Source organism: Heterocephalus glaber, unplaced genomic scaffold (assembly GCF_053883595.1).
Source record: "Heterocephalus glaber isolate CG9 unplaced genomic scaffold, H.glaber_assembly_v1.0 deba00001555, whole genome shotgun sequence".
Taxonomy (NCBI): domain Eukaryota; kingdom Metazoa; phylum Chordata; class Mammalia; order Rodentia; family Bathyergidae; genus Heterocephalus; species Heterocephalus glaber.
Genome location: NW_028258346.1, coordinates 3,968,881 through 3,989,355, shown reverse-complemented (window position 1 = coordinate 3,989,355; position 20,475 = coordinate 3,968,881). Strand labels below are relative to the sequence as shown.

Genomic DNA, 20,475 nt, shown 5'->3' with positions numbered 1-20,475 from the left:
CCCATGTTCTAGGTACTGCAGAAGAAAGTAAAGGGACAATTTCTTGAAGAATAAATATATTAGTAAAAAAAAAAAAAGAACTTCCAAGAAATGTCAATTATTGAACACTTTGTGCGGGGCCCCATAAAGACATCTACATATAAAACTGAATGAGACATAACCTAGCAAAAGGAGTAGAAATAGAAGAAATCACTGTTACTATTATGTTTCATGTGAATTATAAAATAAGTTATAGGCAAATATTCCAAGTACCATGGAAACCATAGAGGAGGGATAGTGGTTGTTTTTGTGAGGGGCCACGGAGGGCTCCTCAATAAAGGTGACAAATATGCTGGCTTTTGAATTGAGGAGCTGCTTTCTCAATAGGAAAGGCTTAAAGAAGGCCGGGCAGACAGGGACCACAAGGGCAGAGGCTCCACTAGCCCAGGCCGGGCACAGAAATCACTGGTCCTCCACCACGAGAACCGAGGTATTCTACGGTTGAAATCATATAATGGCTAGTGGCGACAATCTGGGATTTTTAATGTAATCTTCTGAATTTTCTTAATTTTAAGTTCTTCATATACAAGTATTTCTCTAGCATGTGTCTTCACTGTATATAATATTGGAACATGTCCCCCACAGATACGGCGGGATTACTGTGGTGACCTCTTTCTTACACGCCATAGAGAGACATTAAAGGAATCACCTGAAAAATTGTTTTTAAAAAATTTAAAAGGAATATTCAACCTGGAAGGAAAGAATTCCAAAACCTTTTTTCGGATACTTCAGCTGCCACTTCCGGGTACCTGGAGAGATACAGTACAGGGAGATATGTGTGGGTGAATGGAACCTTCTGAAAGTACTGTTCTTTTGGCTGGGCTTTACAAGAAAGAGGATGGTTACTGAAGGAGTAGTAGTGAGGATGTAAAAGTAAGTGGACAGAAGCAGAGTCTACAGAGGGGCCAGCTTGATAAGACTGCTGCTGACAGATATTAATTTTTTTATTCCCATGGGCTTTTGGCCTTTTCAAGGTAGAATATGTCAACAAAGCAAGGCACAAAGGACAAATGTTTTACTTCCCTATGAATTCTGGCTATTTACTAAAAGCTGAATATAAAATATTATTATATTTTAAAAATATGATTTGTATTTAAAATGAGTTATGAACTTATTAAAGTTGTTAATGTGATATGAATATGCAATTCAGTGTCTGTTGGCTTTTGCATTTCTTGGCTCTAGCATATCAGATAAACAAGCCTTATGCTGTACTCATATTTTCACTCTACAAAACACACATGATTTGTTTTTCTCCTCTCTAAATGAGCCAAACATACTTTCAACAAGAAATAATCAAACAGCACTGTATTAAGTCCCCACCTGGACATATCACCCAACACTGCAGCAGATTAAGAAGGCTGAGTGAAGAAATGACAAGTTCACATCGCGGCTCCTTTCAGAAAGCAGGGAGAGTTTTGAAAAGCATATATTTGCTAAGCCCTTGCAGTTTCAATAGGCTGATGGAAACTGAAATAGACCTGAATGATCATGTAATCCAAGCCTTTGTCCTGAAGTACGGCTTTCTGCTCCAAGGATGTTCCCACGTTAACAGCCATGACATATGACCACACCATCTCTGCTTAGAAAAGTCCAGTGGGATATCCATGACCTCAACTGATAATTCATTACATTTTGGGTCAATTTTAAGAGAGTTCCCCCATTACTGGGCATTAGTTCACCTCCTTGTGAACTGAGCAAGGATATTAGAGCCATAGAGAACTGACTATGATTCCCATTTCTGTCACTTGCTAGATATTGGACCTTAAGTGTCTTCATTAATCTCTCTGACCTTCAGTTTCCTTACCTACAAAAGAGGGATAATAAACCCTTACCTCTGTGGTTTGTTGCATGAGTTAGGCTGTATGTAAAAAGGAATACCTTTCAACAAAGAAATGTGGAAAAATCCAGGTTAACTCTTCAGTCCAAACCATTACAAGGCTATAGAAGTGAATCCAAACATAACATTAACCTCAATCAACATAAACAGACTTGATTAAATTGCATTCCATTGATTAAAAAACAAATATCTCCAGACTGGATTAAAAATAAAATACAACTTCAGTTCATTTGCAAAGAATACATCTAGGTCTTAACACAAAAAAATTTTTAATATAAAATTAGGAAAAGCTATATCAATAAAACATTAATTTAAAAATTGGTAAAGTGTTAACAGTACAAGACAAAAAATAAACTTAAAGGCAGAGATTATAGATGTATAAAAGATCACTACATAAAGGACTCACTTTGCCAAGGTATAATAATTTTACATACATATGTACCTAATTTATGAAAAGTATATTTTTAAAAATACTGGAAATATAGAAATGGGACAAATCTACATGATAATGGAAGATTTTAACACAATTCTTCGGTAATTAATATCCCAAACAACAATAAATCAATAATGATAAAAATTTGAACAACAAACATGATCTAATGTGAACCTATGAGGCAGTGAACTTAACAATTTGAGAAAGAACATTTAAAAATTAACTATATTTGGACCATAAAATAGATCCTAGCAAGTTTCAGAGAGTATCTCATGAATTGCATTATATGACAAAAAGTTAGTTAAATTAATAGACAGCAAATAGAATTATCAAAGAAACTTATGTACTTAAACTTTAAAAAACACTTCTAAATTACACATGGCTTTTGGAAGAACAAAATAAGGAAATGAAAGATAAAAATATACTGATCAAAAGCATGAGACACAGATTTGTAGCTTTTTATAACTTAAATATATATGATTAAAAATCCAAAAATATATATAGTTAAATACTTATAACAAAAAAGGAAAGTATGAAAAATTAATGAGCCAAGTATACAATATAAGAAACTAGGAAAAAAAGACAAGCAAGAGAAACATAAACATTGAAAAGAAAAATAAATGTAGATGAAAAAAATTAATAAAACACAAAGCAAAAATAAAACAGAAGGGTAAAACAAATCCAAATATTGGCTCTTCATAAAAAGCTAATAAAATTGGCAGACCTCTGGCAAAAGTGAGTGAGAAAAATAGAAAGAGAGCACAAATAAAAAGAAGGACACAACTACAGATGTAGTAGGTAATATGAAACTAATAAAAAATTTATGAACTCCTTTAGGTGAAAAGGATCTTGTTCTAGAAAAGAATAAACCACCAAAACAGACTCAAAGAGATTTAGAAAATCTTGAAAGTCGATTAATTATTAAAGAAACTAAATCTATAACATTTTATAGCCAAGTGGCCACAATTGTGGTTGCTGGGCCAGATACCATACCCTTGCTAAAACAGATTCATCCACATCCCTATCAATAAAGATGAACAGAAGCAACGTTCACTTACATGGATTAGGCACAGTACATGTTTGCCACCCTTGAGTGGAGCAGAAAGCACCGCAGCAAGTCCAGGCTGTGAAAGCACAAGCCTGATCTGGTACACTCTTTGGTTTTCGAAGTTTCCATGGTATGAAAAGACACTATAACAAAAATATACAAAAATAAACAATAGGAGAATACAACCTAATCAGTTCCATAGGGTCCTGAAATGGCCATGCTATCTTCAGTAAGGAACTATATGCTCCTCAAAAACTATTTCCTGGGATACGACTGAGCCCTGGAAGAGATCAGGTGACTACCACAGGACACCAATTACCCTACAACGACAGATGCCCAGGGCCAGAGATTTAGCTCAGTGGTGCCACTGACTGCCTGAAAAGCCCAAGTCCCAAATTCAATCCTTGGTACAAAAAAAAAAAAAATGAAGAGTTGGCCCGCATGAGCTGAGTTTTACCCAACACACCAAGTCATAAAGTCAGGCAGGTCTGGCAATAAATATTCTATAAGATCCAAATAAGGCCAAGGGGTACAAGCAAACTGCATGATCCTGAAGCTATTTCATCTACCTCTCATCAAATTATACCTGTGGCCACACAGAGAGGCCCTACTGACCAGGTGAGAGAAGGGAAAAATAGCTCATAAGTGAGTCAGCTCAGTACATCAGAGTGACTCAAAAATGACCACCTGCACTCAGAGATGGGCCCAAATCAAAATCAAAAGAGGAGGAAATCTTCCCAAAGAACCAACTACATCCAGGCATTCTAGCCAGTCATCCTCTTCATATGGAAAGGAAGTGGCACAACTATTAATAGATCTAAGGATTAAAAATCATTTAGAGTTGACTGGCTGAGTGAGCAGGGACCTGGAAGAAGAAAGAATAATCAGGGCCAAGAAGGTCTAGAGTAGATGCTTGCCTGCAGTGGACCCACGGAAGCCCATCACTATCCATGGAGATGTTTATAACACATTAGGACTCAGCAGAGAGAATGAATACCTCACAGAGAGCACTCACCAAAGAGACAGAATACACTGGCTTCTGTTTTAGCACATGTATCTTGTTGCTGGAACAAAATACACAATGACATTCACAATTTAAAGGACGAGAGGTTTAAATTGGCTCATGGTTTCCACAAGTTCAATCCATAGTCAAGGCTCCAAGGCAAAAACATCACAACAGAAAGGTACTGCAGAGCAAAAATGCCTAGTTCATAGCAACCAGTAGGGAGGCAAAGAACAGGAACAATACTAGAGAGACACAAGTGAGGGTCTAGATATATACCCCATGGTTATCCCTCCATGATCCACGCAGACACACCCAGATGTTGCTTTAATCTCTTGGGTGGTTCTCAAGTCAATCAAGTTGACACAATTAAGCTTAACCACCACAAGGCACAACAGTGCCAACACAACAGGCATTTGAATGGAGTAACTATGGTGGTAGGAGTGGAGGCCATGGATGGAACCAAAGACAGGAGCTTCCACCCTCCTAGGTATTATTACTGCTCAGTGGCCAGCCTTCCCAGCAGGAGATGTCAACAGTCAACCCAGGAAACTTCTGCAAGGCCTTCAGATGATTATCATAATATTACCAGTTAGCTCTGTGAAACAAGCAACTCGTGCCCCTTATTCTGGTTTATGTTTGTTGAATTACTAGGTCCAATGTATGTGCATCTTCAAATTTACCATTCCAAACTGTTTTCCAAAGTGGTTATATCAGTATACACTTTTGGCATTGGTGTAAAAATTATTTTGTTCCATGCCCTCTTCCGTAGTCATTATCAGACTTTTTGGTTTTGTCAGTGTAATGGAATGACTTAGGGGATGCATCCTAAAACCTTCACAATGAAAAAGAAGCTGACACACTTAGTCATGCAAATAAGAGTTTCAACAATCTTGAGAAGCCTCTTCAAGCTACCAAAGAACAGGTGGGGCACATGCAGCTGCAGATTCAGCTGGAAAATACTAAATACTTACTATATGCCAGGCCCCAGACTAGTGCCACAGATATAAAGGGGACTAACAAGGGAGGTGTGGTTCTCTTTTCTCATGAAAGTTAAATTGGTATATACAAGTAGTATATTAAAATTATATAAATAATCATGAAGTTTAAATTGTGGTAAGTGGTAGGAAGAAAACATAGTAGAGGCTGTAAGAATATAAAGAATGGGACTCAAGAAGTTAAAGATAGTGCTCCTCAGAAAGTGATCTTTAAAAGGAATGGGAGAAACAGAAAAGAAAGAGAGAGGGCACCAAACATGTGAGGTCAAAGTAAGAGAATGTGTGAACATCCTCCCAGGGAGAAGAGATAGTAAAATAAAGAAGGAAGGACTAGAAGAGGGATGGAAATCAGATTAAAAAAGCCTTGTAGAGGCCATAAGATTTTGGAATCTCACCTAAAAGCCTGGGAAGTTGTCAGAGAGAGAACTTAACTTAAATGGGAGAATAGCATGCTTGGTTTGGCCTTTGATAACACAGGCCGTACAGAATGGAGGATAGACTGGGAAACATCCAAAGTGGGTGTGGGAAGCCAGTTAGAGGCCATGGTAGCATCCCATTCAAAGGAATGATAGGGGAGATTGACAGATGAGTGCTTCTAGATGCACTTTGGAAATAAAACTAAACAGAATTTAGACATTTGGAGGATGGGCGTAGAAGTGAGGGAGAGGAAGCACTGGAGTCAGTCCCTATCTGGCATGGACAACTAGGTAGTGTTACTGAAACAACAGTGTGGTATACAGCTGGGTGCACTGTAAATAGTGCCTCTTATAAATGAACAGTGTCCTACCTGTAAGACCACACACAAGGACAATACAGTGAATAATTACATTTAAAATGTTTTTTGCAGTAAAAAATATTTTGCCATTAATCCCCTCAAATTATCCCCTTACTTCAAACACACTTACTCCACAGTTCTTGCCACTTTCTGAAGCAGATCTGGAAGTCTTCTTTCATCTCTTTAGTTGTACTGTCATGATTGCCTCAATGTCCCAAAGTGATCTACAATGTTTATCTTTCATGTTCATTTTAACTTTGAAGAAGGGCCAGAAATGTCACAGTGCCAGGTGGATGAGGACACATCATAATGTTTTCATGAGCCTATCTTTCTTCTGGATGGCACGTGGCATCAGCGTTCACTGCATTTTTTATCACAACTCATAAAGACACTCACAAAAAAGGACTTCCAGAACTGCTTCCTGAAGAGGGGCAAGAATGATGCAATAAGTGTATTTGAAGCGAGGGGGAGTATTTTGAGGGGTATTAGAGGCAAGGTGTCTTTTATTGTAATGATTTTTAAAAATTTAAACACACATTATATATTTTGATCAGCCTTTGTATGGCAGGCCTGTGAGGGACAATTACTGAATTAGAGAATGATAGCAGAAAAGTGTATTTGGGGAAGAAAATTATTAGCTTAGACTTAAACATTTTTCATGAAGACAATCTAATTGAAAACTAAGTACAAATTCATAGTTTTATTCTCTTCTTACTCAGAAATTTGCTAAGGCTGGGAATATGATAATCACCAGCCACATTTAGTTACTGAGTATTTGAAATGCAACTACTCAAATAGAGATGTACAGTAATTGTGAAACAGGTCATAGATTCCAAAGACTAAGTACAAAAAATAAAGATATGAAATATTTCATTATTTATATTAATTACATGTTAAAATGATAATTATGTTTTACATATTAGATTAAATAAAATAATAATTAAATTTTTATTTTACCTGTTTCTTTTTAATTTGACTACTAGAAAATTTAAATTATATATGAGCCTCACATTATATTTCTATGAACTGTTCTAAGGAATTTCAGAACCATGTATTCACTATTAATCATCTCTTCGTTAAATAATGACAGAGTGAAAATGTTCATTGTTAACACTGCAGAAGGGAAAATAATAATGTGCCTTATGACCATTAAGTTTAATTTTCAATTTGATTGGCTTCAGAACCATTGACGGGATTGGTAAATCACACTTTGGAATGTGTCTAGGTGGGTCATAGAGGTATGACCTTGGGGTCTATATCTGGTTCCTTACCCCTTCATCACTGGTTTCCATGCTTTGCTTCCTGGCCACCATGAATTTAAGCAGCTTAGCTTCACCCTTTTTCCATGAGGTTTCTCCTTTGGAGCCAGCCAACTATGGACTGAATCCCCTGAAACTGTGAGCCTAATTAAACCTCTCTTCCCTTAAGTTGTGGGTGTCAGATGTTGTGTCTCAGGGATGGAAATTGGAGTAACATGTCTCAAACTGAAAAGTCAGGATGAGAGTTAATGAAGTCATATGTTAGTTGAATGCAAAGTGAGGGACTGAAATTCCTAATGTACACAGTCTATCTCTTTTCCAATATTGAGAACAGTTGGTTACAAGCTAGACAGAAGATGTCTTTTTTTTGGTAGGACTGGAAAGGACTTTTAAATGTCCTGGCAATGTGAAGACATAAGAAAAACAGAGTTTAATGATGTTAAAGTAAAATTCAAATATTTCCTGTCTTTAAACTAGGTTTGAAATAGAAGGCATGTGTTGAGATTTGAGAGAGTGTAAATGAAAGTCTGTTCACTGTGCTGCCTCAGCCATCAAATCCATACTGAAATTCTGACGATGCCTTTGCATATGCATTAGCTGGGTTTACAAGATTTTTTTTGAAATGCATATACTAAACTGAAAATAAAATATTGATCACTACCATTGGTTAATTGCTGGTATATACTGTACATTGATCTGAACTACTGTATTTTTATCAAATTCTTTCCATGGGTAGTGAAGAAAAGAAAAAAGATCTTCACAATGGGAAAAGGAATAGCCTTTCAGGGGTGTTCTCAATGGAATGCAGCAAAGTGAACACTAAGGATCCCACAACCCACACGGGGAGGGGGGGGCCTGCTGAACACCTGGATATCCAGGTGTGTGTGGAGGGGTGCCCGATAATGGGAAGATAATATAAAAAGAAGTGCAAACAATATCCCAGTGTTGCCCAACATTGTGTTAGTCTCAATTGCAAGCAGATTTTATTGTCCCAAATAAATATTTTTAACTTTTTATTTCTTGAGAGTTTTTTGCTTTTTTCCCTTTCTTCATTTCTCTGTTAAATAGGAAAGTTTTATTTTAAGATTAAAATATAGCTACAACATTAAGGCAGGTAATATCCAAGCCCACCATCATGTTTGGATAATAATATATGAACAGCATAATTCCCCAAAATTTTAACACTAAGGCCCACCTCCACTGAGCCCATCAAACATCCTAACTGGTCCAAACACCTACCTCTTGGTACTATCCTTCCATTTATCCAGATGCTAGGAAGAAAAGGAAGCTTCTCTGGAAGGTTTGTCTTTGTGAATGCTAAAAAATAAAACTAGAAATCACTTTTCATTCAGTAGAGGTCAGGGATATTGCAGAGAACATGACGTAAAAATTGCTGCCAGCTTTATGAAAGATAAACAGGAAATACCACCTCTAGCCATGGTTAGACTTGAGACACAGAGCCAGACCCAAATAAGTTTCCTCCTCTAACAGACCTTAGACCACTTTTGATTTGTGTATTCTGCTCAACATTGTTCAATTACACATCATCTAACTTGATAATTCCCCAAGCCTCTGATTTCTGTCATTTTTCTGAATACTTCCAGCCATTTCACTATTTATTAAAATATGGGTGGGAAGAGGGAGAAGGAGAAAGCTAAATTTATACCAGTCAAGATCATTTCTTAGTAACTTCACTTATTAGCATACATTCATAACAGAAAAAAAAGACATTCTCTTGGAATGTGGTTTAATCATGTTGGGACACCAAATGGGAAAGAACATGCTCAGGTTCATGCCTGCTTAAAACTCATTGTCAGAGTCGCTCTCTTCAGTGCTGAGACATAATACCTGACACTCATAACTTAAAAGAAGAGAGGTTTATTTTGGCTTGCAGTTTCAGAATTTTCAGTCCTTGCTCGGCAGGCTCCAAGGCAGAAACCACTTGGTGGAAGAGCCCGCCATGAAGAAGAGATGGTCTCATCACAGTAGCCAGGAAGCAGAGAGAAATGAGGAGCCTGGCCAGGAGATATACCTTTCCAGGTCACATCCCCAGTGACTGCCTCTAACCAGGCCCCAACTCCCAGCAGCATACTCAGCTGCTGAACTCACCAGTGGATGAATCCAATTATTACGGCATCCCCATGATCTAGCCACCCTCAGAAAGCCTCACCTCTGAGTGTTTGAGAATTGGAGAGGACCGTGCAGATTCAAACCACAACATATACCATGATGTGCATCCACACACTAACCTCCTTTCTGTGGCTGACTTCCTCCTAAGTCTTATTTTAAGGCCTGTTACTCAGCTTCTCAAGATATTTAGTCCTCTGTAGTTCTTTATTTCAAATCTGGGCTCTCTATTGCTAAGAGACATGAGTAAACTAAGTAAAACAAACTGAAGATGTCAGGCCACTGGAAATTCTCTGTGATATCCTCATAGCTTTCATCTTTCTGCTTCTTGGCTGTCTTCATCTTATTTTTTTCAGGATACACTATTCAACATATATACCCAAGAGGAGGAAGCTTCCCCGTCTCCATCCCAGGCTCCTAGGGCAGTGAAGCTGAGCCAATCCCAGCACCCAGAAGGAAGCTCCCCTGCCTCCATCCCAGGCTCCTAGGGTAGTGAAGCTGAGCCGGTCCCAGCACCCAGAAGGAAGCTTCCCTGCCTCCATCCCAGGCTCCTAGGGCCAAGAAGGTGAGCTGGTCCCAGCACCCGGAAGGAAGCTCCCCACTTCCATCCCAGGCTCCTAGGGCAGTGAAGCTGAGCCGGTCCCAGCACCCAGAAGGAAGCTTCCCCGCCTCCATCCCAGGCTCCTAGGGCAGTGAACCTCAGCTGGTCCCAGCACCTGGAAGGAAGCTTCCCCACTTCCATCCCAGGCTCCTAGGGCAGTGAAGCTGAGCCAGTCCCAGCACCCAGAAGGAAGCTTCCCCGCTGCCATCCCAAGCTCCTGGGGCAGAGAAGGTGAGCTGCATGGGTGCCAGAAGTACAGACACAACCCCCACAGTGGAAATGAGAAGACACATAAACAAGCCTCAAAAACAGACTTCCAGATCACCTACAGCAACCCCAAAGGGAAACGAGATGGAACACTCTGATACTCAACCACCTGGACTCTCTGAACTGGCAACAAAAGAGGATCTGGGAAAAAGGAAATCAGAAATAATTACTTAGATAACAGCAAAGATTTTGCTCATGGTGCAAGACATGATTAATAAATCTAGAAAGGACACAGATAAAAAAATAGACGATCTGAGGAATAATGGAATCCCAACATAGGAAACAAGTGGAATCCATAAAACAGATACAAACAGATTTCCAAAAGATTAAAAACTCCATCAAAAGTCTACTTAGCAGAATGAACCAATTTGAGGATAGAATTTCACATATAGAAGATAAGATTGCAATTAGTGAGGAGGAAAAGAAAAATTGCTTTAAAATTGTAAGGGAACATGAGAAATCAATCCAGCAGCTGCTAGACGATGCAAAGAAGAATAACATAAGACTGATTGGAGTCAATGAAGAAAGAGGAGAGAGTGCCGATGACATAAAAAAAACTCTTCACAGAGGTGATGGCAGAAAACTTCCCAAGGAGGGGAAAAGAACTTGACATACAGATAAGTGAGGCATATAGGACTCCAGCTAGACTTAATCAAAAAAAATCTACACATAGGCATATAATAGTTAGGATTCCAGAAATCCAACAGAAGAATAAAATTCTACAAGCAATAAGAGAAAAGAAACAAATCACATACAAAGGAAAGCCCATCAGAATCACAGCAGACTTCTCAATGCAAACCTTCAAGGCAAGAAGAGCTTGGAGTGATGTATTTCAAGCCCTAAAGGAAAACAGTTTCCAACCCAGATTAATGAACCCTGCAAAACTATCTTTTAAAATTGATGGAGAAATAAGATACTTTCATGATAAAGAGCACCTCAGGAACTTCATGAAAACCAAACCAGCACTCCAAAAAATTTTAGACAATACCCTAGAAAAAGACAATGAGAATCACAACCCCAGGAAACCCAGCAGAATGAATCCATTGGGTGTGACAAATTAAACGCAAAGGGGAAGAATCCAACAAAAAGAAAAAAGTCATGAGAAGGCTTTTAAAACTTTTGAGTTCATCTCCCTAATAAGTGTATAATTCAATCTTATTATTGTACTGATTAGTGTTTTTCTGATTCTAGAGTTGCACACCATTCCTTGTGCCATACTGGCTATTTATCATCTTATGTCTACATTTTAATTGGGTTGTCTATTAATGAGCTCTAAGAATTCTTTATATATTCTGGTCATAATTTAAATGTATTGTAAATATGGTCTGTTGAAGGACTACTTTTCATTTTAATGATGTCATTTAAAGTTCTAAATTTTGATGGAATCTCATTTATCAATTTTTTTTTCTTTTATACATCATGTTTTTTGTATCCTAGTTAGTTCTTGCCTACCCTGAATTCATAAATATTTTCCCTTATAATTTCTTCTTAAAGTTTTATACTTTTAGGCTTTCTTATTTTGGTTCATGGATCCCTTCAAGTTATTTTCATGTATGGAAAAAAAAGGTTGAGATTAATTTTTTATATACGGATACCAGGTGTTCTAGTGCCGTTTGCTGAAGACAGTATCTCTTCCTCGGCTCTTGAATCGAGTTTATATTCTATAAAATGCTAATGTTAAATAATCTTTCAAAACTCAGTGGACCATATATGTGTGGTTCTATTTCTAGATTCTCTGTTTTATTCCAATGATCTATATGTCTTTCCTTACACCAACACTGCCTTGATTACTGTAGCTTTAGAAGAAGTCTTAAAATTGGGTGCTAAATGTCTTCCAACACGGTTTTTGGTTTTGTTTTTGGCTTTTCTGGGTCCTTTGTACTCCTACATAACTTTTAAATTTCAATATCCAGTTCTTCATTTATAGCAAGTATACACAGACCTGAATTTTTATATATACCTTGTGTTTTCTAGTCCCGCTAAATTCAAATACAAGTTCTAGGGGCTCCCAGAGATTTCTTAGTATTTTCTCTGTAGATGATCATTTCATCTACATATAAAGATTTTGCGTCTGCTGTGCCAATCCTATCCTAGTTGTGTCATTTTATTGCCAGACTATTTTGGTTTAGACCTATGTTTCAAAGTCTAATGGACAGATGAAGAGTAGGCATATATGCCCTTGTTCCCCACTTTAGGGAGAAAGCATTGTATCGTCTCCATTCATAGAAGGAGTTTTTGTTGGAAGTATGGAGTACATGTCTTTGATCTGTTGAGAAGGTTCTGTTCTACTCCTAGTCTCCTGATAGCTTTTACCATGAACAGCTGTAGAATTTAGTCCAATACTCTTTCTCCAACTAGTGACAGGATCATATGGCTTTCTCCTTTCCTCTGTTAAAATGATTCCTTTTGGGGGTGGATCTTCCAATGCTGAACCAACACTGCCATCCCTATAACAAAACCACTTTCTACATACTGCCAGATCTGACTTCTAAAGAAGAGTTTGTTTTGTTAAACAAATTTCTATCTATGTTCATACCTTTTTCTTCTATTATCTTTATCCAGTTTTAGGATTAGCACAATGTTGATTTCCTAAAATGAGGGGAGAAGTGTTCCTTCTTTTTTCTGCTTTAAATGTTTGATATAATTTATCAGTTAAAATGTTTATGAGCCTGCTGTTCTCATATAGGTAGGTTTTCAAGCTAGGAATATACTTTCTTTAATAGGTGCTATTCAAATTTTATATTTCCTTCAGAGTTAGTTTCATTAATTTGTCTTCTAAGTTACTTCTTAGAAGTTGTCAATTTTATTTCAAAAAAGATTTCTGTAATATGCTTTCTGTATCCTTTTAAATTCTGTAAAATCTGTGGTAATGTCTCCTAGATCTTAATATTGTAATTTTAAAAATGTATAACTGATATTGTGTAACAGGAAGAAAAGGTCTAAAAGAGCAGGGGAATTGGGAGGAGTAGGGGAAGGGAAAAAAGGGAAAGGAAAAAATATGAGAAGAGGAAAAAAATGGAAACAAGGTCTTTGCAAATAGGGAAGGGTGGAGGGGGTGAAGGGAGGGCAAGGGAAGGGGAAAAAAAAATAAGAACCAAGAGACTCATGTAATGGTACAAGATCCCAATGATGAATGTAACTGTATTTTATACCTGAAATGTACCAATAAAGTTAATGGGGGAAAAAAACCCACATATATACCCAAGAGGATCATTACATACTCAAGCTCTGCGCTGTGACCTAAGAGAAAGAATACCTCCTCGTTCTTCTGGAAACAACCATGGAGCTGTTTATTAACATGATTTTTCATCTGTCTATCAGCCTTCAGAGCAGGATGTAGGAATATGGAAGATTCCTGCTATCTCTATGTGCATTCCTGCTCACTGCCAATCTCCAGATCCTACTCCATTTTGAACACCAAATGCAAAGCATCAAAACTCATCCTGAAAAATCAAACAAATACAAAAGATGAGACATAGTACAGACCAAGTGGCTTATTTCATCAACATATCACAGGTGGGGACACACACACACACACACACACACACACACACACACACAGCACAGGTGAGAAATAGTAATTCTAAGAGGCTTAAGAAACATAACCAAATGAAATCCATTGTGCTCCAATGGATCCTGAGCTAAACAAACTGGCCGCAAAATGCATTGTGGGGTTGCCTGGGAAATATGAACTCAGACCACGTATTAGATGATGTTAAGGAATATAGTTCATTTTAATAAGAATGATAATAGTGTTGCGTCTACACAGGAAGTTGCCATTGTTTTAGAAAATATGTAAGGATAAGATAACACTAGCAAAAATGATGGAACAAATACAGCAAAATGTTAACAATTGCTAAACCCAGATGATATGTCTATGGATGCTCATTCATTTGATTCTCATTATTTTCTTTGCAACTTTTCATAGTAAAAAAATTTTTTAAATAGCCTTAAAACAATAAGTACAGGTAAAAAAAAATACTGTCTTTCTTATAATGAAGATTTGCACAGGAAAACACTTGGGAAATATGCAACTAGGGTGTGCATAGACAGCCATAAGTCAAGAGTTCACAATTCTAGGCCCATAGACAGTCCTCTCTGCCCTTCTACCCATGCTCCATGAGAAGACAGCATTGTCATAGGATGCATGTATATGACTTCATGCAAACACAGAATCACATAAAAACACTTTTCCTAGTCTAACAAGAGTTGGTCATGAGAACTCCACCCAAGCTCCATTACCTATAAGACTCCTTTCTTGCTATATTTCTTGGAAGTCAGGGAAATTTCCATTGGTTATTTAACTTTATGGGCCCTATATTGCATGTGTTGTGAAATTTCATGGAATGTAAGTGGTCTCCCCACATGTAGGTGGTATAGATGCTGACTCCAACCACAGATAACATCACTTACCATATCCAACAGGATATGTGCAATGCCCTTTTTTTCTCTGATGATGAAGTATTTGCTCAGTAATTTAATCCTTCTTGAGTCTGAGACCACACATATGCAAGATTGTTATGGGGATGAAACCTATGATCCTGTGCACCTTGTTCTAACAGACTCCACTAGCTCAATCTTAGAGATCTCATCTACAATCCTGCACTTAGCAGACCAGCAGACCCAGCTCAGAAAATACTGAGTCTACTACTGACTCAAGAACCAAGAAAAAAAACTATGTGATATATGAGGTACATTCTTGATTCCTTGAGTTGATGCTGATCTCATCTACCCTTAGAATGTGCCACATAATTCCAAGGAAAGCAAAGGTTTTGTGTTTCAAGAAAGCTGTACTTTAAATGGTCAGCAGACTAGAATCCACAAATCACAAGGTGGTGAACACTTCTACGGTGGTAGAAGGTCAAAGATCTTCTTTTTCAAAATCAAAAAACCACTTTTTAGTTCACCAGCATGTTATGATAAGATGCGAGTGGAGAGAATCCAGCATCTGCTGATGTCAGGGCCTGATTAATATCGGAGCAAGAGCTCATAAAGAAACTCTCAAGTGCAAACAGATGGAAGAAGCCCTGAATAATAAAATGCACAGGCTCTTGTCGTACATACTTTTCAATAGTTAAAAAGAAAGTCTTTCCTTATAACATTTCTCTTTTACTAAAATTATGAAGACAAGTTGGTTTTCCAAGCTCCAGCATCTGATAGAAGTACTTAAGGCAAACAGTGAGGTAAAAAGGCTAAGTAATCAGATATTGCCCTGCCTGTTCTCAGTATCAGACCACCTGCAAACTGAAGTTAACCTGATAGACATAATAATGAAGCATCTCTCCAAAAAAGGGTGACTCCCTGGCCAGAACCACCAGATAAGTCAACAGCAAAGCAAAATGCAGACAGGCCAAAGTTCACAAATCAATGTTCTGTGAGCTGAATCCAGGTTCGATATATTTTGTTTGGCCTACACAGTACTTTTTCCCAATACCAAATAAATTTTTAACACTCAAAGGTCAAAAGGTCAACTTTTTACATAGAAAATCTAGATTTCTTATTTTCTTCTAGAAAATCAAAAGACTTTTGAGAAGAGGCTATCTCATCATCAGGCCTCCACAGTCCCGACAGTGTTACACTATTGGGTCCTACATCACTCATTAGTGTTCCCATCCTGTCTGAACTTGTACACCATTTGAATGCTGTCATCTCTACCTTAAGGATCTCTCAGCTGCCCAAGGTGAAAAAAGACTAAGGATCTGGAAGTCAGGGCTCTCCAAGGGTTACTTTTCCTCAATATTTAGTGTCAAGATAGGGATCGTGAAACCAAAAAAGCAAGGAGTTATGCCAAAGAACTGTCAAGATTTAAGCAGCTAGGAAAATCAATATGGCAGCACCACAGAACTTGGCAGTGAGATGAGACTAAATCTGCAGTGGCTCTGACAATGCTTTTATGCCTATGTCGGGAGCAGCAACTGCTAACCAGACCAAGGAAGACCTAAGGTGAAAGTAGGTGACTGATCCAACCTGTTTCCAAAGTTAACCAACTTCAAAAGAGTTTTAGTGCACAGGAGTGGGAATGGAGATGGACATAAATAGATACTGTTTCAAAAGTAAAGGTGGAAAATTGTTGTTGCTTCCACAAAACATTGGCTAAAGGGACAGAAAACAGTTCAGCACTACTTCCTAAACTCACACACACCATGTGAGAAACTCACATACACCATGACTCAATATTTCAGCTCCTAGGTAACAGAAAGCATATAAAGAGAAGCATATAAAAGAGTTTCCACAGCCATCACTATACTCTACACATCAAGAACATAGATATACCCTAATTTCCCATAACTGGAAAGTAGATGGATAAACTGTTGTGTTGATATAATGGATTATTACAGAGAAGTCAAACTGTAACTTGAAACAATATGGATGATTCTAAGTAATATAATACTGAATTATAACAAACAAATCCCAAAAGATTATAAACAGATTGATGCCCTATTTTTATTTTTTAAAAGCACAGAGTGAGAAGCAAAGAGAGACAGACACAGAGACAGAGAGAGAGATATCTCAGTGGTAGAGCATCTGCCTGGCATGCCCAAGGCCCTGGGTTCAATCCCAGTACCAGAAAAAAAAAGAGAAAGAAGGAAGGAAAGCAGGGAAGAAGAGAGAGAATGAGGGAAGGAAGGAGAAGGACAGAAGGGAGCAATGAAACTATATAAAAAGGAAATATGAACATTGGGTTCAGAATGGTGATTAATCCAGAAAGGAGTAAGCAAGAAAAAGGGTTGGTGAGGTATGAAAGTAGATTATTTTCAAGATCTCAGATTTTGTTCTGGTGTCTGGTTCCTGGGTGATTTAATGTGTTATTAAAAATAGAAATTAAATAGTACAAATCTGATAATGTACTTTGTAATATACCCTGATATATATATTAGTAGTCTTTTCCAATATAAGAATAAATAACATCTTCAACACTTTTTAGTTACTTTTGGTTGAGATCCCCTGCTTTTTTAGATCTGGCACACAGGTTGGTTGTAGTCTTACACTTCCAATGCTGTTAAGCAACTACTAAAAGTGGAATCAGAATAGATGGTCCCTGAATTTCCTTTGTATCCTAAAATCTGTGGTTCGACAATTCAAAATTCTGACTTGTAGACAACTCAAAGCAGTGATTTTTCGCTCCTCAAAGACCATGCAAAGGTGTTCATTTAGGGAAGGGGAAAACAGGAGTCATAAAAAAGAGATTGAATAGATAGGGCTCCAATGCCACCCCTCTTGGACCACAGCAGCTTCCTTTCCTGTATTTTATAAGTTGGGTTTCCTCCCAAGATTTCATTTCTTGAAGGTGATCCATTGCTTAAAACAGACAAAAGTGGGGAAAGAAGACTTTAAAACCATCACTCTGCATTAATAGTGTAAATTTTCAATGTACATGGAAATAGGGTTCATAATGGATCTTCATGAGAGAGATCCTTCAGGCCATTTAAAATGTTGCTGTATTTCAGTTAATTTTCACAATTATTCTTGAAGAATTCTGTCATTTGAATATTTTAAAATGAAATCAAACATTTAAAAACAAGTAGACCATAACTTTAGAAGAAAGTGGTTTTGAATTTTCTTGTTTTAAAAATTCCTTCTATTTGCTTTTAATGATATTTTAATACTTTGGATATGGTACCTGTAAAATAGAAAACATAATTATAATGCAGTGTGTGGGAGAGTGCATTTGCAAGATTACTGACAATGAAAATGTTAAGTTGAAATTCCTCCCAAGTATTTTTAATCATTTTCAGGCAATCTTTCTGTGACAGATACTTACTGTTCATCAACTGTCTATGTGCTCTTCCTAATTTCCAACACCCTTTCCTTAGGTGGGGACATATGACTCATTCTGGGCAATGGGCTGTGAGCAGAAGTGATAGGTGTCACTTTGAGGCCCGTTAACTGCAGGCTTTCCAGCTTCTCCCTCTGCCAGACAATCAGGAACACGAGTGGAACACAAGATGGAAGTTGTCTGGATCTCTGAACTACTATATGGAGAGCAGAGCTCTGGAAAATTGCCCAAGCAGCACAGGAGTATGTGGACTTATAAATGAATATTAAGCCACAGAGATTTCAAAGTTAATTTCTGACCTCAAATACAACTAGTATAGAATCTACAATGTCAACATCAACATAGTATCTTAGGCTTCTTCCATTTAAAATAACAAGAGGAGGCTATAGACTAGTGGTCCTCAAACTTTTTCTGTAAAGGGCCAGAAAGTAAACATTTTAGCCTGCATGGATCAGATGTCTCTGTCATAGGAACACAACACTGCCATGGTGGAAAGAAAGCAGCTATATAGTCAGTTTACATAGAAACTGGCGTGACTGTGTTTCAATAAAATTTTATTTACAAAAGCAGACAGCAAGCCAGATCTGGCCTAAGGTCACAGTCTGCCAACTCCCGCCAGAAATATTTGATCTTTCCAGAAGTGAAGACTAAGGAATTTATAACTGTTACCCTGTCATTTGAAGACCAGTTTTATGAAAAAGGGAATAAACATATTCTCTATGTATTCATTCATTCAGTAAATAAATATTAATGGAATACCTGGTTATGCACCAAGCATTGTACTAACAACTGTGAAGAAGTACTAGATAGGATAGATAAAATAATACCTATATAGAACTGATTTGCAGTAGGAGTATAGAGAAGAAATAGAAGAACTGTTAAATGACGATGCTGGGGTACTGTATGGAGCATAAAGCAGGGGTTCTATACTGATATGAAAAAGGTCAGGCTGTGCTGCAACCTGAAGGTTAAACAAGGGTTAACCAAGTAAAGTGAAGGGTCGGAAAGTGGAAATTTCAGACATAGGAGAATAATTAAGCAAAGGCAAGTAATATCACCACACGTTTGACAAGATCAGTACATGTACGTGAGCTCAAGAGAGACCAACAAAAGCCAAAGCTGGGGAAGGAGGTGAGAGACAGATCACAGAGCAAGAAGGCCTGTATGCTACTTTAAAGAGTTGAACTTTATCCTAAGGGTAAAGGAGTGTCTAATAAGGATTCCAAACAAGGGAATAAGAGATTTGCATTTCACTAAATTCACTCTGCAGGCTGAAAGTAAGAAGACCAGGAGACTGGTTAGAAGACTGTTGTTACATTGATGAAATATGATTATCACCTGCACTAGATATGAATGGGAACTGAAAGTATAAGTATAGAACTAACCTTCCCACCATAAAGGAACATATGAACCAGAAAACTGGACAAAAATAGGCAACTGTCTCCTAATACAGGGAAAGAAGCAGGAGACTACAGTCTCTGAAAGGGTAAAAATTGACAAGGTGATCTTGTTTGCTCAGCTATTTGCCTTAAAGCAACTTCTCAACTACAGTGGACCCTTGACTTAGGAACTCAATTCACTAGGGCTAATTGTAACTCAAGTTGGTCGATTGAGGGCTCAGGCTCCTCTACACAGCCTCCAAAGCCTCTCTCTTGTGTACAGGCAGATCTCAGGGTCCTTGGACACTGACCCAGGATTTCTCAATTAACCCCACACAGAAAAGGATGTGGTAATGTTCCTTCCAGAACTCTTTACAGGTTGAATCTGTATCTGAGACCATCTGGAAGCACAAGCGGACAACATTTGAGTTGTAACTCAAGACTCTGGTTGTAAGTTAAAAACTAAAATTCTGGCCATAAACCAAGTTGTTTTTATATCAGGCCTGTCCTAGCTTGAGGATCCTCTCTACAAGGAAATGAACCAGAGCAGCACAGTGTCACTGAGCTGAGAAGGCAAGAGTCCCAGGTTTGAAGGGTAGGAATGCATTGAGCAGGGCAGAGAGGAAAAAGCTATGAAATATGGGGCTCCAAGCGTCCATGAAGGGATCCCCTGCAAACACATTGCTGAGAGCTGGGCTGTACATGCACAGGGTGATATCACCCAAAACTTCTGGACAGTGGCTCCTATAGGGCCAGAAGGAATAGAAACATTAGCTTTGAGGTTAGTGGAAAGTACAGGTGTTCTGGCACAGACAGGGAGGAAAAAAATCTCATTAACGCCTCATTAATCCTGTGAGCATCCACCAGAGACATCAGAATGTCTTCATCTTAGGACCACATCCTAGAGCATACATACTCAACAGAGGGGATTT

The 20,475-nt window shown here is 37.9% G+C and overlaps 1 protein-coding gene across 7 annotated transcripts in view; it reads right to left on the bottom strand.

Annotated features, from left to right (window-relative positions):
- The window catches only part of Cpq (carboxypeptidase Q), a 502,796-nt gene that overhangs the window by 440,031 nt on the left and 42,290 nt on the right, over nt 1–20,475 (bottom strand). For 4 of the 7 annotated variants that reach the window (XM_087190642.1, XM_021262674.2, XM_087190647.1 and 1 more), the window contains one exon: nt 3,368–3,500. The exons of the other annotated variants lie outside the window; for them this stretch is intronic. In XM_087190642.1, the coding sequence (XP_087046768.1) occupies nt 3,368–3,500 (133 nt within the window). The remainder of the gene's footprint in view (nt 1–3,367; nt 3,501–20,475) is intronic. 7 annotated transcript variants of the gene reach the window in all.